The sequence below is a fragment of the Balaenoptera borealis genome, assembly GCF_965194805.1.
Source record: "Balaenoptera borealis genome assembly, chromosome: 18".
NCBI classification, from domain to species: Eukaryota; Metazoa; Chordata; class Mammalia; order Artiodactyla; family Balaenopteridae; genus Balaenoptera; species Balaenoptera borealis.
In genome coordinates, this window is record NC_138877.1 from 8,089,163 (window position 1) to 8,114,292 (window position 25,130).

Below are 25,130 nucleotides of genomic sequence, written 5' to 3' on the forward strand. Positions count from 1 at the left end.
AGCTACATGTAAAAGAATGAAATTAGAACACTCCCTAACACCATACACAAAAATAAACTCAAAATGGATTTGAGACCTAAATGTAAGACCGGACACTATAAAACTCTTAGAGGAAAACATAGGAAGAACACTCTTTGACATAAATCACAGCAAGATCTTTTTTCATCTACCTCCTAGAGTAATGGAAATAAAAACAAAAATAAACAAATGGGACCTAATGAAACTTAAAAGCTTTTTCTCAGCAAAGTAAACCATAAACAAGATGAAAAGACAACCCTCAGAATGGGAGAAAATATTCGCAAACAAATCAACAGACAAAGGATTAATCTCCAAATTATATAAACAGCTCATGCAGCTCAATATTAAAGAAACAAACAACCCGATCCAAAAATGGGCAGAAGACCTAAATAGACATTTCTCCAAAGAAGACATACAGATGGCCAAGAAGCACATGAAAAGCTGCTCAACATCACTAATTATTAGAGAAATGCAAATCAAAACTACCATGAGGTATCACCTCACACCAGTTAGAATGGGCATCATCAGAAAATCTACAAACAACAAATGCTGGAGAGGGTGTGGAGAAAAGGGAACCCTCTTGCACTGTTGGTGGGAATGTAAATTGATAGAGCCACTATGGAGAACAATATGGAGGTTCCTTAAAAAACTAAAAATAGAATTACCATATGATCCAGCAATCCCACTACTGGGCATATACCCAGAGATAACCATAATTCAAAAGGACACATGTACCCCAATGTTCATTGCAGCACTATTTACAATAGCCAGTACATGGAACAACCTAAATGTCCAATGACAGATGAATGGATAAAGAAGATGTGGTACATATATACAATGGAATATTACTCAGCCATAAAAAGGAATGAAATTAGGTCATTTGTTGAGACGTGGATGGATCTAGAGACTGTCATACAGAGTGAAGTAAGTCAGAAAGAGAAAAACAAATATCGTATATTAACGCATGTATGTGGAACCTAGAAAAATGGTACACATGAACCGGTTTGCAGGGCAGAAGTTGAGACACAGATGTAGAGAACAAACGTATGGACACCAAGGGGGGAAAACTGCAGGGGGGGGTGGGAAAAAAAAAATTCAAACTACCTCCTCCTCATCCTCTTCTAAGTAAATGTGGACTACTATTTAAGATTCAAAATTATTTCCTATTTAATTTTGTCATTTTTTATCTTTAATTATTAGAATTGTGATGATATTTAATACAATTTTGAAATTCAAAAAAAGAAAAAAAGCTCCATTTTACTTAAAATTTCTGTGTGTGTGTATTAAGAAATATATACACCTCTGAGGTTACGGACATTGCAGAATGGCCTTCAAAATGCAAAGACTGCATAGGTTTTTGATTCAAAGTTTTTAAAAAAATCTCTTCCATGTCAAAACCAGGGTCCTCTGAAAAGCCCACTAGAAGTATAATAAGCAACAAATGTCACAGGCTTAAAGTGAGTGGGTTACAAAGAGGTAGTCTTGCCTTGTCATCTCTCCCTCTTGCTCTACAATCCTTGTCCCTACTTGTAGAGGGTTTTTCACTCTTTGATATAGGATGTGCTCGGCCTACAGGTCCCCGGGCTCCTCCTCCTGGCATTTCTTTCCTCAGAGGTCTTACTTCTCGATTGGGACGCCTTATCTGAGGTGGAGCTCTGACAAAAAAATAAATACATAAAATTAAAATTAATCAAAGGCAAAAGTATTTCAATACTACCTTAGTCAATAAAACTATTAAATCAATAAGCCCATAAGGTCAATTTTTCCCCCTTTTGCCAATTCATGGCCACAACTATTAGGTCAGTTTTTAAAGTGCTTTTCTGTAAAGTACACTGGTTGATACAAACATTAAATACATATAAATGACACATACAGCAATTATTTTGTCAAAAATAACATTCACCAATAGAGGGCAATACAGACTATTCCCATCTAATAATCTTAATAGTGTAACAGAAAATCAATTCCTTTATTCATTACTGTCCTAAGCCAAATAAGTAACTTTAAAAAAAAATTATTAAAAGCTGAAAGGACAATAATTCAAAGTATATTTATTTGCATAGCTTACTAGTTTATCCCTTACAACCAAAATGATTTTCTCTGCTTCCATGTTGGAAAAACCATTTCATTCATCAAATTACAAACAGCAGGGCTTAATGAAATCTTCTTAATTTATGTGCAAAGTTTATGTGTAAAAATATTACTCATGCTTTGAGGGTGTCAAAAATCACAGGATCATTCAAATTATACAGGCCCCCAAATGTGAATCAAGAATTTTGATAACTATATGTGGCAAAGGATGTTAATTCTATTTATGGTGTTGATCATTTCGCAATATACACAAATATTGAATCATTATGTTGTACAGCTGAAACCAATGTAATATATGTCAATTATACAGCAATTTTAAAAAAGAATTTTGATAAATACATAAATATAACTATGCTTACAAAGTGGCATATTTTGTCTCATGTAATGTGAAACATGTCTTCTTCAAATAGTGAAATTATGGGGCTTCTCAGAACAGTATTTATTTGCCTCTCTCTGGGTGTTGGGGGAGACTCCATCACTTTGTGTCTAAGCTCTTAGTTCTTCTTCCCTGAACTGTCTCTGCCTCTGTTTTCCTACCTTCACTCTCTTTACAGCTCTGCCTGTATTTGCAGCCCTTCACATCCCATATGTGTGTTCCTTTTCCACCCATGTGCCAAAATCTATTCTTATCCCTTTTCCAGCTTCATGCTTTTAATTCATCTAATTCATCACGGAGTTTCTCTTCCTGGTATCAGAAAAGGTTTCACATGTGTATAACTCAATGAACTCAGCAAAACAGGAAAATGGATGAAAAGCCAGGAAGGTTGAAAACTCAACCTAACTAAAAAATAGTTAACATATTGCAGCATCTTCAGACTACTGGAATTAGACCGCTACATGAAAGTGCTGAGGATGAGAGAGGCTGGTGAAAAGTGTATGTCTTTCTACTAGGTTACCATACACTGACATCTGAATCCTTGGAGTCCAATCCAGTTAAACAGTTATTTACTGAACACCCACACCTGTTAGGAGGTATATATCCTCTACTGTGCTAGGCCCTAGGAGGAGACAAAGATGAACAAGCAATCTTGAGGGGAAAAAAATCCACAGGAAAGGAACCTGAAAATCGTGTATAGTGAAATAGTTATAAGGCATTCTCAAATTTAAAGGTATTATTATGTTTTTGGTTCTAGCGCATTATTAGTCTTAAGTATTCTGTCAATAAGGTAAAAATGTAATGAGACTGGTAAAGAATAAAAAACTAAAAATGTTATGTTGCTCTACTCCTAGTATTTCATTGCAACCATTGTTTTTTGAATGAATTTCTGTTTTCTTTTGATGAAGAGGTGTAAAGTAGTAGAGTAGAACTTTACTGTTTTATATATACATAAAATATATGTATGTATGTATGTATGTGTAATGTCTTTCCTGAATCGGATTCCTGGCCAAAGACAATAAAAAGCGACTGACAATCTCTTCCACACAGAACACACGTCAAGTTTGCCCTTCTGTTAGCAGCTGCGCCTGCTATTTAAATAGTCTGTCATTGTTTGTGGTCCTGCTTTCTGGAGGCACAGCCAGCCCGAAGCTTTGGCTCACAAACAGCAAGCCCGTCCTTTACAGCTGCGCGCCAGGCTGCCCGGTGGGCTCGCTGAGGAGGGGTGAATTGTAGGGACCCTTGAAACACTTCTTCTGCCTCCTCAGCTTGTGCTCTCCCACCTCAGCTTGCTATTTAGCGCTCACCGAGGAGTCCTGCACACACATCCAGTTCAGTAAAGCTGTGCTGCGAGAATTATGTCAACGCTCGTACACAGGCTGCACTCCAAGTGTTTGCTGCTGCTGACCTTGTCCTGCCCCTCAATATTCTGACGGGCTCATAAACGGTCTGAATGAAACTGATCAAGAGGCCAGATGTGGCATTTGTGGCAAGTCCCACGTCTCACAGAAAGTGTGCCTGTGCTTTGCAGGTCTTCAGTTCCGTCTCACTGCAGTTTGGTATTACATTCGAAACAGACTCTGTCAGCTTCCCAAAGGACATCCTTGACTCTGTTCTGTACTTCTTCCTCCATTAGGGCATCACTGCCCAATGGCATGCTTCAGTTTAAGGACTCAGTGACAGCTTCCAGGCTGTAAAAAGTAAGTCTCAGGGCTTCTTTACTGGCCTCTTTTGAAAAAGAGACTGTATTCGTAGGGTTGCACATCACCGTCAGCCTCCGCCCCAATGGGCAAACACAGGCTGACACCCTGCTAGCTTACAGCATTCCAAATACAGAGAATGGCTGGAAACCTGCAGATAAAAGAGTAGCATGTCTACACTGAGCTCAGTTCTCCTATTGGAGGATATTTCCCCACAGGAATGGGAAGAAAGATGCCTTACCCTATCATATGCAAATAAGCCTGACTTCCTCCAAAAGCCAATACTCCCTTTCTAAACCATATTAAATATCAATATGATATGTAAATGTTCTTACAGCACTGCTTGTAATAACAGTAAACACCTGGAAACAACCCAAAGGTCCAGTATCAGAATAGATGCATAAATTATTATACGTTCACATACTGGGATACTATATTCACGTGAACATGAATTATAGCCACATGCAATAATAATAGATCAAACTCAGGACCACAATGTTGAGTGAAAAAGTAAGTTCAAAGAACACATACAGTATGATTCTAAGCAAAACGAGATACTGTGTGGAGATTAAAATGTATGTGGTAAAAGTATAAAGGAAGGCAAAGGAATGATAAACCCCAAACCCAGGAGAGGGGCTAACTCTGAAAGCGGAGGGGAGGGAAGAGGATGCAGAGGGGCCCACAGGGGCCTTCAAGGTAATGCTAATGTTCTTCGTCTTCAACTCCATGGTGGGTACATAGATCCTACTGTAGTATAACTCCTTATTCCTTACATAAATCTTATTATTCATATTACCTACTTGGTAGTTAATAAACTTTAAATATGATGAATATAACAACACCACTAATTAAATTATTTGAGCACCTAAAAAAATGAAATTATAGGGTTGCTACAAAGCTTTTGGCATGTTCTGGAAACACACATGTGGTAGTGATGTGGGCTCAGAGTACACATCCTCAGTTGAACCTACTGTATTTCTGCCTGGCAAATCTCCATAAAAGATTGTGCAACAGAAACAGAACTGTCTGTCAGACAGCACCACTCATCCAGGATTCCAGAAGTCAAAGGGAAAGAGACGTCTTCTGAAGATGCCTTCATTCCACACCATATTTAGAAACAGGGTCAAAGATACTATCACAATTTTCTCCAATTGCTATACAGGCCCCTTCTTAAGATTCCCATCTATTCAGCTCTTTCTGTTTCTTCTAGCTTTCTGTTTCATGATTATTCTAAATTCTTTGGTTATATCTGTTTGTTCATACATTGTTAGAATTCTAGTATAAGAATACGAAATTTGGAACAGGTCTTATATATGCCCAAGAACATAAACCAAATTACTGAAACTTCTGGAAAAGGAAGAAAAATAATCTTACTTTGCTATGACATTAATCCATATGAATTAAACAGGAAAACATACCTCCCCATAGCTAATGAAAAAAAACACGAGTTCCAAGTAGTTCATACTGATATTTTTACTATAAGGACTTGGAGTCAATATACGAGACTTTGAGTCCAAGAGAAATTATTTAGTAAGAAATCAGGAGGCAAGAAAACAAAGCTTAAACAGAAATTAGAGGACTTATTTTAAATTAATGATTAAGAATTTTAATGTCCACTCTCATCAAATATATGACTGCTATTTTTTCAAATCAGAAAATATATGTTTATCTAATAAGCACAGGAACTATACTGGCTGTTGACATAAAAACGTTGCAAACACTATTCCTCCCTTCACAGAAAAACAGCATGCTGATCTGGAGTTAGCATTAGTTTTAGAATCCTAAACCCTGGGTGCCTTCCTACTCCCAGGTCCACCAATCACTGACTATATGAGCGTATCACCTAACATCTACAAGCCTCATATTCTTCCTCTGTAAATGGGGATGATTAATACTTAACAGAATTTTTAAAATCTATTTTTCATTGAGGTATACCATATATTCAGTAAAATGTACATATATTAGGTATACAACTCAATAAATTTTGGTACTGTATAACCACCAGTAGAAAAAAGAGCATTTCCCAATACCCCAGAAAGTTTTTTTCATGGTCTCTGTTAGTAAATATCAGCTGGTAAAGGTAACCACTATTTTGACCTTACTATCATAGATTAGGTTTGCCTGTTCTAGTCTCATAAAATGGAATCCTATAGTACATACTCTTTCAACATTACCTGTGAAATTCATCCATGTTCCTGTATATAGCCGTTTATCTTTCTTCACTGCTGTGGAGTATTCTATTGCATAAATATACAACTTATCAATTCTGTGAATGGACACCTGAGCTGTTTTCTGTTTGAGGTTTATTATTAAAGCCTCTATGAATATGGGAATTATCCTCATGGTAAACAGAAGCATTCATTTCTTTGGGATCTGTACCCAGGAGTAGAACAGCTGCATCATAAAGTGTACATAAGATTAGTTTTAGTAAATATAGCCAACAGTTTTCCAGAGTAGTGATGCCATTCTACACCCCCATCAGCCATGTACGAGAGTGCCAGATGTCCCACCCTAGTCATTCTGGGGCGGGGGGGGGGGGGGGTGTAATGGTGTCTCATTGTGGTTCTACTTTGCCTTTCTTGAATGGCTACAGATGTTAAACACCTTTTCAACAAGATGCTTATTAGCCATGTGAATATCTTCTTTTGTATAGTATCTGTTCCAGTCTTTAGTCCATTTTTTTTCAACTGGGTTGCCTGACTTTTTCTTATTGATTTATTGATCGTTGTTCTTTATATATTCTGGATACAAGTCCTTTGTCATACATATGCATTGCAAACATCTTCTACGAGTATATGGCTTGCCTTTTTTTTAACTGCCTTTCTACCAGTATATGGCTTGTCTTAATGGTGTATCTCTGGATGAAAAGAAGTTCATAATTTTAGAATTCTGACTTATTGATCTTTTATCTTTAATGCTTTATTGTCCAGTTTAATAAATCTTTGCTACCCCAAGAAGATGATAATATCCCTTCCATGTTTTCTTCTGAAAGTTTTATTTTATTACCTTTTTACATTTTAGGTGGTGATCTATTTCAAATTAGTTTTTCTATACGATGTGAGGTAAGGGGCCAAGATTTTCCTCACCACATGGACATTCAATTAACCCAGAAGCACTTACTGACAAGACCCACCTTTCCCTACTGAATTGCAGTGGTGCCTCTTCATAAATCAAGTGACTCCATAGAATTTAACCTTTAATAAGTTCTAGTTCTAAAAAGAACTTTAGAAATTTTAGTTATTTGCTATCAGAAAATTATAAACAAATATTTTAGTATGATATATTCCAGAGTCTGTTCAAAATATTAATTTTTCAACAAATATCTGAACTTTTAATGAATGCAAGATACTATGCTACATAATATAAAAGGCTTTTTGTATACTGGGTTAAGTCGTCCCTCACTATCTAACAAGCAAATCAATCACACTCAGAAACACATGGAGTACTACAAGCCATGCTGATACGAGTTGTTTTATATCCTCAAGGGTACTTTTTGTGCAAAAAAATCTCTTCAAAGGTTTACTTTGATTTTTTAAATATTCAATTTATTAAAGTTAAAACTGCAAAACTTCAGTTAGTCCTTAAAGCTTTTAGATTCACTTACAAATCTTTTTCTGTGTACAAGAGTAGCAGATTTTAGGAGTCACTTAAGAGGCTTTTGAATAATGCTTGATGCCATTTACAAACCTGGCTAATTAAATGCCACTAAAATTTTTAACATACGTTTATAAATGTAATATATTTTATTTCCTTCTTAGTTCTTCAATTGTCTTACTTAACAAAGCATAACTTACATATAAATACTTTCATAAACTTAGTAAGTTAAACTTATAAATGAGGTAAGCCTAATTTCTCCTAAATGTTCCCCAAAAGTACTTAACATAAGTTTTCATGTAAAATCACAGATCTAAATTATTCCATACTACACTTAAAATTGGAATTGCATGCTTATCACCCTCATTAGCCATATTGTCTTAAATTACAAGTACATAAAAATAATAAATAAATATGTACATATCCCTTAACAAAAAATACTACTATTACAGTTTTGAGTCTCTTAGACATTTCTATTCTTAATTCTAAATGTCACTGGAGTTGAAAGATGCTTACCCACTATGGAAGACAACTATCCAAGTTAACCAAGGTAATATTTAGCCAAAAATTTCAGCTGGTATGAGATCTGGAGCTGCAGACATACTTCTCACACCAAATATTATACAGTCCCATTTAATATCACGGGGGCTGCCCTCTTAGCATTTTGATGTTACCCACAACTAGGTATTTCAGCAAGAACAGGGGTGAGAGTCTTGTCAGAGACTCTGATGGGACGTACTAATCCTTATTTAAAGTTGCTAAGCTAGTCATTCTATCACTTCTAAGGTAGGGGAAGGGGACGATAACATTACTAATTATTTCGTGTAATGGTAGAATGCCACTACTCCCAGGCAGGTTGATTATTTAATTTTACCTTGCTCTTCTTTGGTTCTAAAGATAGGCCCTTGCCTTTTCCATTTAACTCTAGAGACCTCTGAACTTGAAAAACTTAAAATATTTAATTTATCTTATGTCTAACTCTAAAGACCTTAAAACTAGATGGACAATGGCATTCTTTCAGAGTATAGGGACTACACAACTTTTACAGATTATATTAAAATACTATCATTTGAACTTTAAATATCTCATAGTTCTTTGTCTAGTTTATAGTCAAGTTCTGAAAATATTCTACTGATTTTCAAAACACTGGAATACAAAAAAATATGATATAGTCCATGCATTCAAGAAGCTTATAGTTTAGCTAAAAATATATACATATTTTATGTATTATATTGGACATCCCTTTCTATCCACATATAAATCCTGCAACTAAAGCCTCGCTGAAGAAGAGTTCCCAACTAAACTATAAATAAAAGTCCTCAAAAGTAACAAACTGGAGGATAAGACCCTCAAGAACTTATGATAAATATATAGATACAGTTTCTCTCTAATGAATTGAATTTTCTACCTTTCAGTTTTCTTTTCTGTAACATTAAAAAAAAAAATTCTGGATAAAATGTAACAAATATCCTGTTTATACATAGGTGATCTTACCAGAAGATAAGAGAAATACCTAACAACCAAAAAATAAATAAAATACAGCTGACGGCATGGCAGTCCTTGAGGGTTTCCAGGTCTCAGCCACCTAAGGGCTTCAGATTTAATGAGCACAAAGTGAGGCCTGAGCCAAGGCCTGAGGCCTACAAATGTCAAAGCTGAACTGAGACGGGCAAGTGAAGCCAGGACTCTCAAACGGCACACTTTAAACACGCACACGGAAGAAACAAGTCCGTCTGTCCATCTGAGCCTATGCTCTACATGTGTGGAGTAAGGTACAAGGCTCCCCTAGAAACAGTAACCAGGGCCTCCACTCATGTGATTTGGGATTTAGTTTTATACTCCCTTAAGTGAAGAAATTTACCTAAAAGTGGTCCAGGCAGGTGACATCCTGAAGGCACCTGGCTGAACCCAACACAGACCCTCTGAGGAGTGACATCCCCCTAAACAAGCCACACATTAGAATGACTCAAACCTTGAAGGGACATTCTCAACTTTACCACAAACAAGAGCCATCAGAAATAACCAAAAAGATAAGGCTCCAAATAACTTCTGATAATAGAACCATCAGTTATGAACTATAAAAATGAATGTTTAAAATGGTTAAAAGCATAAAAAAGAATTTGAAACAAAAGAAACACAAGTCTTAAGTAGGGTTAAATAAAAATAAATCCATATTCAGATAATCTGTAGTGAAACTATTTAACACCAAGACAAAAAATAAAATCATAAAAACAATGAGAGAGAAAAGAGAAGTTATCTACGACCGACAATTAGACTGCGCACGCAAACCAGAAGGCACAGTCCTCCTGTCACTCATGTCATCTGCAAAGCATAGAGAGAGTGGGGCTGGGTATGAGGAGCTGAAGTGAATATGGAACGAGCAGGGGGACAGCACTAGGGAACAAGAGGAGGAGATGAGAGAAGGGGCCACAGTTAGGAAAAAAAAAGAGGAAGGAAAATACAGTGTAACAGAAGCCAAAAGAAGAGGAGCATTCCAAAGAAGAAAGATGGTAAATACTATCAACTGTTACAAAAGTTAAATACCTTAACTCTTGAGAATTTGGCATTCCATTTTAAATTAGGAAGCGGTCTTCAAGAAGTCAGCCCCATACTGCAATGAATAGAGATCCAGGGTTTCTACTCATTAAGGAAAGAGAAGCAGTGAAAGGCAACACAGGGAGAGTACACGTCACAGCAGTTTGCCAGAGGAAAGAAGAAGGGAGAAAACAGTGGTAAAGCGCAGCAAGGCAAAGATTTCTTTCAAGAAAAACAAAACTGATGTGTTATGATTTCATTCTGACTTACCACTATCTTGTTCCCATTCCTTAGTTTATCTCTAATGAATTAAAATTTCTATCTTTCAGTTGTCTTTTCTGTAACATAAAAAAAAAACGATAGAAATACCAAGTTTTTAGGCACTCATTGTAATAAATACCTAGAATTCCAAAATAAAGATTTCAAATGAATGACTACTGAGTTCTACAAAATAAGACAAATGCTTCCTAGAAAACTTACATAAAAGAAATAAAATAGCCAAATGGAATGGATGTCCCCTCTTGGGACACTTCAGGTGAGAATTTAAACCCTGGAAAACACCTGCACCCCTGCCGTCACTCTCAGATGATCTTGCTTGCTCTTCTTCCCTCATCGAAATAATCAGGAGAGAACTTCCACAAGCGCTCACCTCCGCATCTGCCCACTTCTCTGCGTCCACAGCCTTTCTAACTAACTGCCTTCCCTCCGGCTACTCTGAATCAGCTATCCTGCCCCGCTCCACCTGTACACTGGATTCTGCCTCCTCTTGCCTGCTCAGGGACATCGCTCCAGTAGTGCCTCTTTCTCCCAGGCATCGTCAATCTTCCCCTTTCTGCTGCAGCATTCTCATCAGCATACAAAAGTCTCTGAAACAACAACAAATTTTGATTCCACTTCCCCAACTACCACTCAACTTCTATGCTCCCCTTTTCAACAAGACTCGCTGAAAGAACTGCACGCGTTCATTGTTTTCAATTCCTCTCTCCCCATTATCTGAACCCACTCCATTATTCTCCACCATTCCACCCAAACCACGCATCATGGTCACCAGTGAGCTCCATGTTGCTAAATCCAATCCAATTCTCAATCCTTATCTTACTTAACCTACATGCAGCATTTGATAAAGTTGCTTAGAATCTTTAAGCTTCAATTTCTTCTAAAAAAAAATAGGGATGATATTAATAGTACCTATTTTAGACGGTGGTTGTGAAGATTAAGAAAAAAGCCATGTAGAGAGTTTATTAGCATAGTACCTGGTTCACAGTTAAAAACTCAATAAATGTCAATGATTATTGGTTAATCAGCACTGCTACCTAATTCTTCCCATAGTCTAAATATAGAGTCCATCTCACACTCCAGAAACAGAATTCTGGAAGAGAATATGACTCCAGAATGGTTAGAAATGAGTATAATCTCAACCTGCCAATCATACTCAGCAATAACCTACTCTACCACATGAAGAATGACCTTAAAATTTCTTTCTTAAAATTCCATACTTGCTGATGATTCCTAAGTAACTGCTACTAATTCCGATCTCTCTTAAACTCTGGTTCTCATTTCCAATTCCTATTCAACAGCTTCATCTAGATATTTAATTACCTGCTCCAATTCTCTCATTCTCTTATCTCATTAATCACCAAATCCAGTCCATTCTACCTCAGTAATGGCTCTCACACCCATTTTACAAGACTGTAAGCTCAGGAAGGCAGGGACTGCGTCTGTTTCTGCATCCCACCGTATCCCCACCATAGTACTGGCACCCAGCATAGTATTTGGTATACAATAGGTGCCAGCATCCTAGGTTAAGCTTTCCAGAATGTCTGGATTATTTTTCTGATGGTTTCTTGAGGCCAAGGTCTGTGCTGTTTTTTTTAATTACCTTTATACTTTCCACAGGGCCAAAAATAAAGTTGAGTATATGATGAATGCTCATAAAATATACGTTGGATAGAGCAATAATAGTGTTTTTCTTCCTAAGACTTGAAAACAACTTTACAAAACAATCTCATCATGATGTACATTTTACAGAGGTGAAAAATGAGGCACAGAGAAGTGAAATTAACTTGGAGGACCACTCAATTAGTGGTGGAACTGATACAAAAGCTTCCTCTCCTACTTCCCAATTCCAGGAAAATTTCCCAGAGCCTGGGCGAGATACCAGTAAGGATGAGACGGCAGTTTACTATCTATCGGTACTTGACCTTGGCTTTAACTGATCTTTTTCCAGTGCAAACTAGGATTTAATATGCGAGCAGTTACTTAATCTATTAGGGTACCCAAAGAAAACATAAAGCAACAATTTTAATACCAAGTCAACAAGAATTTCCTCTTTGCTGAAATGCTACAGAATAGCACAAATTTGATAAAAATCAATCATCCTATCTATCTGTATACAGAAACACTCTATGCCATTTCCCTTGGTTCCAGATGAAATAACGTTAGAGAGCCTATCAGAGTTCTCTTTTTCAACCTGTATGGAATAAGCCAAATGATTATTTTCAGGCTTGTGTATCCTGTTGCTACTGCCATATCTCCCAAAAGATGTAACTTTAAAAGACCTAACACATTTACTTTTTAAGTTGAATAAAGAATACTTTATTGAATATAATCTATGTCAAATACTGTTCCAATACAGAAAATCTTAGCTTCATGGCCTCAGGTCTCACCAGGAGAGATCATTTTTAAATGGCCTCATTAAAGAGAATGTGCTTAATAAACTTACATGGAAAATATTATAAAATAATTTAATTAATACATATCTTGAATTAAGGTATCTCCTTTTAACTTAGGACACTAAGAATGATCTGGAGGCTTCATCTCTTTGGAGTTTAATTCTCATATTGCCAGAACCTCCCATTATAATCCTACTTTTGTAGCTCAATTTCCTCATACTTAAGGCAATAAATCTAATTCACTTTAAAAGGTTGTTCTGATTTATCCAAGCAGCTGCTGGTAAACAGGATCATGATTAAACCCAGAGGACACATGACATATAAGGTATAACTTCAAACAATGTGGCAAACCACCACCGAAAACCACCAGTGGTAATGGACATTACCTCACTGTGCCATAACAGGGACAGAGGAGAAGTTTTGTGTTAAAGTCCATGAGGTGAAAAGGACAGACCCACAAGCAGGGCTACCAAATTAGTGGCTAACAATAAACCCAACAGATGTGTCCCGGAAACATTTTGTACAAAACAAGGTAAATTATACTTTCCGACTGGCCTACACTGCAATTTCAGTGTGTTATTCTCAAAGAGAAATTTTTTAAATTACATTATTTATTTCATTGAGCATTTTCAGCTTCTTTATTCTCCTACCACCTCTAGTAAGAATTTAATCAAGTGGTTAATAGAACTATATATATTAGGATATATAGATAAATATCAAAATAGACCCATAGATACTACCAAGTATGTGCAGCAAAGTAACATGGCAGAGTGGATATAAATAAGACTCCTGAAGTGAGGAGATCTGGGTTCAAATCCTGGCTCTGCCACTTTCTTGTTCAGATGACTTTGGGAAAATAACAAACTTTGTAAGCTTCAATTTCCTCAGCTGTAAACGACAGCTTCACAGGATTTATTCGTAACAATAGATCAGCAATAGTAATATGGGTACACAATACAAGTAGCTACTTCAGAGGATCACTGTAGGTTTAAATAAGATATTGCTTGTAAAACATAAATTGACCAATAACTAGTTATCATGCTTTTCCTAAAAGTGACTGCCCACTTCATGAGACTTGGACATTTAAAAAACCATATTCTCTCTGCCAGAGTTATTCAAAATGTTTCAGAAAACTAAGGATTTATATCGAATGTACAGGAAGGAAAAAAAATTCCTTAAGGAATTTTACAAATGAGGCTATGTCATTTTTAAAATTCTGTTAGTCTCTTCCTATTTATCCGAAAGAACGCTGTAGTCTTTCATTTCAGAGTTGATGATTCACTTTACTTATTACATGGCAGTTACTGTCCTAAACATTAAATTTTCTTAATTAATTCCATGAGGTAGACACCCCCATTTTACAGACAGTGAAGCTAATGTTTAGAGGTTAAATAACCTGCACAAGGTCATAAAGCAAAGAGGTGTCAGAAGTAGAATTCAAACTCAGATCTCGTGGGCTCCAGTCAATTGTCTTCCCATTACACCAAGAATATCTAAGGACTATATCCACTTTTCACTATCTCTAGGTGGAAATTTTAGTACTTTTGCTTTATACGACCTGTAGAAGAAACAAAATTATAAAAGGAAAAAATTATACAATTTTAACCTCCCATAACTTTTAACCCTAAACTTACAATCTTAATATTTGCTTATTCTATCAGCTCATGCACACATTCTGTGCTACAAACCTGTGTAAAGTTTACTTCATTAACATCTGCCTTACATAGGTATCACTATGATGTTATTACTTGGTGAAGGATATGTGGATTTGCTTATGTAAAGATTTTATTCTTAAAGATTAAAACTGCTAATCCCATGATACTACTCAAGGTATTAAACAGAATTCCTTCACTAGTAGAACCTTGTGGAGTTGTTGGGTGTTTTTCCACTGTTGTTGATGATATATGTGGAAATGGGAATCTTTTTTTCCCCAGGCAATATACAATCTTAGATTTGCTTTTATTAAGGATTTCTGATCCACAGAGAAAAACAAAAAATACACACAATGGTTACACACAAGGGAAACTTTTTTTAAAATTTAGTATGGAGGAAGGAGGTTTGGAGAAACATATTCTGGTCCATTCATCTTTCACTTTCATTGAGAATAACGATTAAAACACAAGTATAAAAATAAGTCAGATCTGTGCTATGGGCAGTTAAAGGAGGCCAAAGAAAAAGAAATAATTGCACTCCTCCAATGAGGAGAAGTTTTCAGGAAAGTGTTCATCAATGGGAAAATGCCAGCCACACTTTCTATTCAGTCTGAGCCACAGATATTAGATATTAGAGTTATTATCTGTGGCCACTGCTTTCTGAAATACATCATGGTGCTCTAGCAATTACGAACAGGTACTTCCTATACTGAAAGTTATTCCCAGGACCAGATGGCTTCACTGGCGAATTCTACCAAACATTTAAAAAAGAATTAATGCCAATCCTCCTTGAACTCTTCCAAAAAACTGAGGAAGAGGGAACACTTCCAAACTCATTTTATGAAGCCAGCATTACTCTGATACCAAAGCCAGATAAGGACACGATGAGAAAAGAAAACTATAGACCAATATCCTCAATGAATACAGAGGCAAAAATTCTCAACAGAATATCAGCAAACCAAATTCAACCAAATTCTATTGGTCTATAGAAAACTATAAATCAATATCCTCAATGAATACGGAGGCAAAAATTCTCAACAGAATATTAGCAAACCAAATTCAATATTAGCAAACCAAATTCAAATACGACATGACCAAGTGGGATTTATCCTTGGGATGCCAGGGTGGTTCAACATATACAAATCAATAAATATGATACACCACATCAATAGAATAAAAGATAAAAATCATACGATCATCTCGACAGATGAAGATAAGCATCTGACAAAATATGACATCCTTTCATGATAAAAACCCTCAAAAAATTGAAGGAACATACCTCAGCATGATAAAGGCCATATACAACAACAGCTAACATTATACTCAACAATGAAAAACTGAAAGCTTCTCTTCTTGAACAGCAACAAGACAAGAATGCCCACACTCTCATCACCCTTATTCAACATAATACTGGAAGTCCTAGCTAGAGTAATTAGGCAAAACAAAGAAATAAAAGGCATCCAAATTGGAAAGGAATATGTAAAATTGTCTGTATTTGCAAATGGTATGATCTTAAATATAGAAAACCCTAAAGACTCAACCAAAAAACTATTGGAAACTAATCAATGAATTCACTAAAGTTGCAGGATATAAGATCAACATACAAAAATCAGTTGTGCCTCTATACATTAACAACAAAATATCTGAAAAAGAAACAAAATTATCCCATTCACATTGGCATCAAAAGCAATAAAGTACTTAGGAATAAATTTAACCAAGTGAAAGATCTGTACAATGAAAACTACCAGACTTTAATGAAAGAAATTGAAGAAAACGCAAACAAACGGAAAGATATCCTACATTTATGGATCAGAAGATTAATACTGTTAAAATATCCATACTACCCAAAGCCATCTACAGATTCAACACAATCCATGTCAAAATTCCAATGGCGTTTTTCACAGAACTAGAAAGAAGAATCCTAAAATTTGTATGGAAACACAAAAGACCAAAAATAGCCAAAGCAATCATGAGAAAGAAGAACAAAGCCAGAGGCATCACACTTCCTGATTTCAAACTATACTACTGATACAAAACTATAGTAATTAAAACAGTATAAAAACAGACACATAGACCAGTGGAACAGAATAGAGAGCTCAGAAATAAACCCCTGCATTTACAGTCAACTATTATGTGACAAGGGAGCCAAGAACACTCAATGGGGGAGAGGATAATCTCTCCAACAAATCCTGTTGAGAAAACTGGATAACCACAGTGAAAAAATGAAACTGAACCCTTATCTTACACCACTCACAAAAATGAACTCGAAATGGATTTAAAAGGCTTAAACATAAGGCCCGATACTGCAAAACCCTAGAAGAAAACACAGGAAGGAAGCTCCTTGATATTGGTCTTGGCAATGATCTTTTTAGATGACACCAAAAGCACAAGCAACAAAAGCAAAAATCAACAAGTGGGACGACATCAAACTAAAAAGCTCCTGCATAGCAAAAGAAGCAATAAAAATAAATAAACAAAAAGGCAACCTACCAAATGCGAGAAAATATTTGCAAACCATAAGTCAGATAGGGGGTTAATATCCAAAATGTTAAGTAAATATATATAAAGAACTCATACAATTCAATGACAACAACAACAACCCAATTAGAAAATGGGGAGAGGAACTAAACAGACAGTTTTCCAAAGAAGACATCCAAATGACCAACATGTACACGAAACGATGCTAAACATTACTAATCATCAGGGAAATGCAAATCAAAACCACAATGAGATATTACCTCGTATCTGCTGGAATGACTATTATCAAGAAGACAAGGGATAAGGGTTGGCAAGGATGTGGAAAGAAGGGAATCCTTGTGCACTGTCGGTGGGAATGAAAATTGGTTCAGCCACTATGGAAAACAGTATTAAGGTTCCTCAAAAAATTAAAAATAGAACTACCAGACCATCCAGCAATTCCACTCCCAGATATATAACCGAAAGAAATAAAAACAGGATACTGAAGAGATAAATGCATTCCCACATTCACTGCAGCTTTATTTACAATAACCAAGATATGAAAACAATGTAAGTGACCACTAACAGATGAATGGATAAAGATGATGTGGTACACATATACTACAATGGAATATTATTCAGCCGTGACAAAGAAGGAAATCCTGCCATTTGCAACAACATGGATAAACCTTGAAGGCATTATGCTAAGTGAGTTAAGTCAGACAAAGAAGGACTAATGCATATTACTTATATGTGGAATCTGAAAAAGCCAAACTTGTAAAAACAGCAAGTTGAAGGGTAGTTACCAGCGGCTGGGAGATGGGGGTTGGGGGCAGGGAGTTGGGAAGACGGTGTTTAACGGTACAAACTTGCAACCAGTAGTTAAATAAGTCCTAGAAATCTAATGCACAGCACAGCGATTAAACACTACAATACTGCATCACGTACTTCAGAGTTGCTAAGACACTATATCTTAATTCCCACCAGAAAAAGAAATAACTATGTGACGTGATAGAAGTGTTAGCTAAGGCTACTGTGATAATCCTATCACAATATATAAATATATCAAATCAACAGACTGTACACCTTAAACTTACACAATGCTATGTCAATTATATCTAAATAAAAATAGTGTCAGCTTTTAGCTTTAAACTAGAAATGTATTTCTAAATTAATGACTTTCAGGAAAAAACAAGGTATTTATTACGCATACATAATATTTTCAAGTCTGATCCATCAAAATGCCATTATATTTACTTTGGAACTTCCTATGACTCTTGAAACAGTGCTTTTTGAGGGGTAACAGTCACCTTAATCCAAAACACCTGAGGGTGGCTACATCTGAGGAAAGCACTATATTACTGTAGACCTTAGAAAAGAATCATCATCTAGTGTTTTTATAATGGGAATCATAAAATTATCTCTAACTCAGTGGAAAAAACCCTGAAGGAATAAATTAACTACTTTTCACAGTTCTTTAAATGCTTTGAGGAAATTTTAAGAGATCAACAAGCTAAATACATGATCACAGCTACTAACCAAAGGGATATTTATTTTCTATGATGCAACACTCTGGCCACAATATACAACTTCACAAAAAAGGGGACTGAAAGCCAGAAAGACCTAAGCTCAGTTCCTGGTCTAGCCTAACGTACAGGTCAAGGTCTCCCGGACCTCAGTTTCTTGTGGAATTAATGAAGTTACTCATTCAATGTTGGCTGAATGCCTACTATGTGCCAAACACTGTGTGAGCAGTGGAAGTTTGCTATTTGTTATCTGTTTTGAGTAAATAAAACATGGTCCTTGCCCTTGCAAAACCCCTAATCTTGTCAAGAGACAAAGAAACACAACATAACTAGGATGAACACTGTTATGTGGGGGCAAACCAGAAAAGGCTGCAGAGAAGACAAACAGTTCAGCTGAGACTCGAAGAATGAGCATGAGTTGCTTAGATGGGGACTATGGTTATTCCTCGAGGAAGAACAGACTATGCAAAGACAGGAAGACAGCACAGAAGAAGAAGAGAGAGGTTTAATGCAGATGATGCACAGACAGAGCATCAAGGAGATAAACGTCAAGCCTTATTGCCACACTAGGGAATTTGCCCTTCCACCTTTAAGGAAAGGTTAGGTTCCTTCAACACTAAGATTCAGGAAACTGGCTGTATGCCCAACCAGATGAATCCAATTTGTCCACCATTTCATCTAAAGTTGTTAGTCCTTTAAAGCAAAAAAGCTCTGATGCTGACATTATGAAATCTAAAAGAACTCGCTTAACTGATAAATTTATCAGTTAAACTAAAAATTTAGGACTAGCAGTAGATTTCTATTGTTTTGATTACAGTAGTAAAATATTCCAAAAGCAAGATATATGACAAATGATATACTTCTGTTCTTTATCAAATACAAACCCTGTAAACACACGTGTGAAAATTATAAATAGGTATTCAATTTACATGCCCCCCAAAACAGTTTTTCATACTTTGTTCAAATTAAGCTTTACTCTCGTCACTCTGAATATCAATTAACTATAGAAATACCTAGAGAGAATATAAAGTCCCATTTACCTGTGTTCTGCAGGTACAGGGGGCGGCCAAACAGCAGGATCTCTAAACGGTTCATCTTGACAGGACACAGGGAAATCTGGGGGCTTGTCGATTTTAAAACTTTCCAAAGTGCTGACAATACTTTTAACTTGTTCATATTCTTCCAATAATTCCTGCCGAACCTTAAAAAAATAGCCTTTATGCTACAAAATATTTATATAAATTACAAATAACAAATTGCTATAGAATGCTAGTTTTCTTAATGTCTTTCAAAGTATGCAAAATGAGTAATTAAAACATAGTTAATAAAAACAACTATTTAAAGTTACATAGGAGGCCAGGAATTGGTTTGAAGACATACGTGTAATATATATCTTTTCTTAGTGCAAGTCGTTATATATCTTTCATGAAGAAATTCTTTCTACCAAAGAATGTGATGACCATTAAGACAATTTAAAACAAGCAACTAAGTTAGTAAGAAGTTAACCATTCCCAGAAATCTATAATGTTATGCTAAATACTTTTAATATATTTGTAAATAGCTTCCTCAAAAATTGTCAGCCAAAATGCTGATAGGAAATCAGCATCTCCTATCCCCAATATCACAAAATACGAAATGCCCGTCGTGAGCATCTGAAAGCCTGAAGTGGTGTAATATTGATACTAAGACTTACCCATTTCCAATTTAAATTCTGCCTCACCAAAGTCTGAATTCTTTTCGCCTTGTTTAAAATCTTTCAAGTCCTGGCTAAAGTTTATTTTGAGCTCAAAGGCAAGATTTTTCCCATATTTAAAAAACTTCACTGAGCACCAACTATGTGGAAATTCTCATGTTTTCAAACTTTGAGCCCAAACTAATTTTCAAAGGCAAGCAGATAATAGATTGAAAGTTACATTTATAAATTAATTTTAACAATTTTAATTTTCTTAACCAGAAAGCACACTTTACTATAAAGCAGAGCATAAGAAACTTTCCCTTAAACTTTATCTCAAATAATATATAGAAAGGAACATATAAAGGAGTCACAGAACCAAAGAAAAATCTAAATTCAACTAATATATGCAATTATATGCTACACTTAGAGAAATGAAATTTCAGGACCTAATGGAAAGAAACATAGTAGAAGCACCAGAACAGAAATGGTCACTATTTAACACAATTAAGAACAGGTCAAAAATATTTCCATGCTAGATTAATAAACAACTCTTGCCTGGGGCTAGGATGCAGGATAGAACACAACTAAAAATTTCAACTTGAGTTAAAGCGAGTGTATTGTTCTCACTCAACATAATTTGGTTAACACTTAAGTTGGAAAATAAGCCAAATTTACCCTGAAAACTTAGTAAAACATCAATTTCTGACCAGTGGAAAACTTAAAAGAAACACTTGAAAGGCATTAGCACATAAATGAAACTTCAAAGAAATGCCTGACTTTGTACTTTTAATTTTAAAAGGATTTTAAGTTTTAAGAGTAAGTGGGGAAATTCTAATTCAAGTTTTTATTAACTGTAATATTATATAACCAAGTTGTATAGTCAAGAGGCACAGCAAATATATTAGTGTTTTTTATTAGATTACTGACTCCTTTGTATTTGTAAGGAGTCTTTCAAAAGAAGAGGAAATCTTCTTAAAGGAAAAGTTTTATGAAATGCGTCAAAATTACATGTAAAATGAAAGGGGAAAAGGCAAGTAGAAATACCTTATTTCAAGAATTTGTAATCACACAAAATTAGTCAACTGATCAGGAAAAAGAATTAAAAGTAGATTCAATTTGAATTAAATATCTTCAAAATATGTCTCATAAAATATACTATCGAAAGTATATAAAATATTAACTGGGAAAGACAGAAAATTATTCAGAGTACATTTTAAATATATTTCAGTATTCAGACAAATAAGAGCTATTTACAAAATCTCAAACTAATTCTCTAACTCTTATCTTTCAAGTATAACAGACCACTGCCCTTATTCACTGAATACTTGAACATGATCTTACCTGCTGCCATCTGCCTTTGACAGCTGGGTCTCTGATTGACTGGCAATGTCTCTGAATCTGCTGTATCACCCCCTGGTAATACACCATTGATGAGTCATAATTTCCAAGAAGTGCATATTCTCTTCCTTTCTTTGCATTGTCACAAATCTCAGCCAAATTCATCTTTCGGAGACCTAAACATAAAATATGACTTTTTATTAAGTTTTCAGTACTGACTCTAAAGCATTTCTTATTATGATTTAAAAGATCTGCTTAAAACTACTTTGAAAGTCAAAATGGTTCTCTCATTCTTTGAGGTTATCTGAATGCATCTTATAATACTGAACAAAATTCCCAATTTTGGAAATACAAAGGAGATCACAAAAGAACACACAAAAAGATAATAAGGAGACAAATTACACAGCTCTGAACTATCGATTTATGTTACAGGTACATAAATTAGACACTAGTTCTCCTTGCTCATTTATAATTACTATAAGCTGCAATAATAGTAAAGATGAACTTGCTTTATTTTAGTCAACTTATTCTTGACAATGTAAAAATAAATATATGAATATCTCACATTTTCCAATGACATCAATTAAAACTGCAGAAACTATTTCTCACTAAAACTATTTGGCCCCAAGAACAAAAAGTTAAGGAACTTTTTGACTTAAGGAACACATTTTAAAAGAACAGCCTATAGTTGTCCATGCATCATTTATATACATTTAATTGTTCCATACAATTTAAATCTAAGCAAAAACCTGTGAATTAAACTACCTGAGCTCTTTTTGCTCCTCATCTTGTAATCTTCTATGACCTTGTCATTTGTAGCTTTTTGTCTGTGCAAATAACTATCGTTAATCTTTCCCCTTCTATAAGATGCTAGGAAAAAATATCATCTGAACCTCTGGTTTCCACCAAAGCCCTCCAGCCCAGTAATTCTGGCTTTTCTTCCAGGCTTCTCTAAAGTCTCCCAAGATCATCCAAGGCTTCTAAGCAAAGTTGCTTTCCACCGAAAACTACAAAGATTAGGAAGTCCAGAGATACAGGAGAATGACATCTTGGGAAAGAGTCCAAATTGACCTACTCTTACTTCCTGGAACAGTAAACCAATGAATACACTTGGTAGAGAAAAATCAAAATATTTCTCCATGCCTTCCTGAGGGAATTAAATTTTGACGTGGGTAGCTTGGCTCTTCCTCTCTACTTCTTATCTATTCTTAAGGGGCTCAAAAACTCTTCCTCAAAATTAACCGCCTCTAGTTCTAGTCATTTCAGCTGACTCCAGTACCTTTTTGAGAATAAAACTGTTTCCTTTATGTGTTTTGGCATATTATTTGCCCCTTCTCCAGGCATAGGTTCCTTGAAGGCAGCATCTATGTTACTTGAGACTCACACTGCAGCAAATAGTACACTACTTTTACACAAATTTAAGAAATTTCAACATTCAGTAGATCTACCCACAGAAAATAGGACAACCATGGAAAGCCTCCTCTTCAAATTAGAACAATTCTTCAAATTAGTCATTGTGAGACAAAAGCATTAATTCTGCTAATATGTACAGGCACACAAATATGCAGACTGAAAATATCTCGATGTAAAGCAGGGGTCAGCAAACTTTTTCTGGAAAGGGCCAGAGAGTAAATATTTTTAGCTTTGAGGGGCAATGGGCAAAATCGAGGATATTATGTAAGTACTTATATAATGAGACAAAAATGTCCACAATTTTTATTGACAAAATTCAAAATATTATAGTAGTAATAGTTGAGTACAACTTTTTGCAAAACAGGTCTACTAATAAGAATGGAACTCTTCTGTAGGGGGATATTTCCTGTAGTTCGGATTCAAAGTTACTGTTCCCTATCATCAAAATCAATTGCAAATGTTCATATGTTAATGCTGCTCTTTAATAAGACTTATGCATTTCATGTTTAAAAGTATCTTTTTACCCAGATAGGTACTGTCACATAATGATATCAAATCACAAGCATATGATTTCATCCAGCATAGTCACTGTTTGGAAAGCATTTAAAGATTTTATTCTTCTCTTGATATGTCTTTTAGCATGTCATTACATTGCATGTTAATCACTTCCAATTGAAGGGTAAGTGGAAGTATCTCAATTACACACTTAAATGGATTTCATAATATGGAAATTTCCTTTGCACTTGCATCAAAGTAGTTTGAGCTCAAAAAAATATACTGAAAATCTGGGTGGGAATGGAGATCTCACTTCTTTGCTTTAACTTTTGACAGCAAGGAAAGCTATATAAAATAGCTTGGTATTACTTGTGATTCAAACATTAGTTGGCATTGAAATAACTTTTAGTTTTGCATATAAGCACTGTTTGGTCCTGTAATTTTCAGTTGATTCATAAAGAAACATTATCAAGTCTGCAGCCAAACTGATTTCCAAAGCCATTCAGTGTTCAGTAATAGTGGGTGAGAGCAGTTCCTCTCATTCAGAAAAATTTCAAATCAGCCCTTAGCTCAAACGATTACAATAGAACTTTACCACTACAAGCCACCAAACTGCTGTGTGGTAGGGGCAAGTCTATTTCTGACAAAAATTCATGGAACTGAGAATGGCTAAGTCCTCAAGAGGGACACTCAAGTCTTAAGACACTAATGGTTCCTTACTACATGAGAGATTCAAATATTCTCTGCAAAACACCTGCTGATAAAAAAAAAAAACAGTGAAGGGCTTCCCTGGTGGCACAGTGGTTAAGAATCCACCTGCCAATGCAGGGGACACGGGTTCGAGCCCTGGTCCGGGAAGATCCCACATGGCACAGAGCAACTAAGCCTGTGCGCCACAACTACTGAGCCTGCACTCTAGAGCCTGCGAGCCACAACTACTGAGCCAGCGTGCTGCAACTACTGAAGCCCGTGCACCTACAGCCCGTGCTCCGCAACAAGAGAAGCCACCGCAATGAGAAGCCCGTGAGCCGCAACGAAGAGTAGCCCCTGCTCGCCGCAACTAGAGAAAGCCCGTGCGCAGCAACGAAGACCCAACACAGCCAAAAATAAATAAAATAAAAAATAAATAAATTTTTAAAAAACAGTGAAGAGCCAACAACTTTAACCATGCTACATTTTCACAGCTTTGTAAATTTGTTCACCTAAGCCTTTTTCTGTTCTACACATATTTTCGGCCACCCCGAGTTTCAACACATCTTAACAGATTCTACTTCAGGTTGTACAGAATTCGTGTTTTCTCAACTTCTTATAAGTATTCCTGTCTGTAGCTATTCCACAAACACTATTCATTAAATGTAATTTTTCAGTAACTTCAAACTCAGCATTGACTTCTCAAACACTTAAGCTGTTTTGGTAACATCTGTCAATTCATCAAGAGCCAAGGAAAACCACTCAGAATCATTTGCCTTTTTTTTTTTTAATTGATTATTGATGTCCTCAACTCTTCTAGCAACTGTTCTCACCAGAAGGCTAATAGTCACAAGCAAGTTTATTTTCTCCAGACACATTTCTTTGGCTGCTACAATCA

The 25,130-nt window shown here is 35.8% G+C and overlaps 1 protein-coding gene across 13 annotated transcripts in view; it reads right to left on the bottom strand.

Annotated features, from left to right (window-relative positions):
• KATNAL1 (katanin catalytic subunit A1 like 1) overlaps nt 1-25,130 on the bottom strand; it is a 192,223-nt gene that overhangs the window by 153,907 nt on the left and 13,186 nt on the right. For 12 of the 13 annotated variants that reach the window (XR_014236887.1, XR_014236888.1, XM_082365179.1 and 9 more), the window contains exons 2-4: nt 21,638-21,810; nt 19,662-19,822; nt 1,505-1,673 (exon numbers count right to left, since the gene is read on the bottom strand). Coding sequence is in view for 11 of the 13 variants with exons in the window: in XM_082365179.1 (XP_082221305.1) it covers nt 1,505-1,673; nt 19,662-19,822; nt 21,638-21,810 (503 nt within the window). In the remaining 2 variants the exon portion in view is untranslated. Of the gene's footprint in view, nt 1-1,504; nt 1,674-19,661; nt 19,823-21,637; nt 21,811-22,399; nt 24,499-25,130 lie in introns of those variants that run through there. The other variant, XM_082365174.1, reaches the window with a different exon arrangement.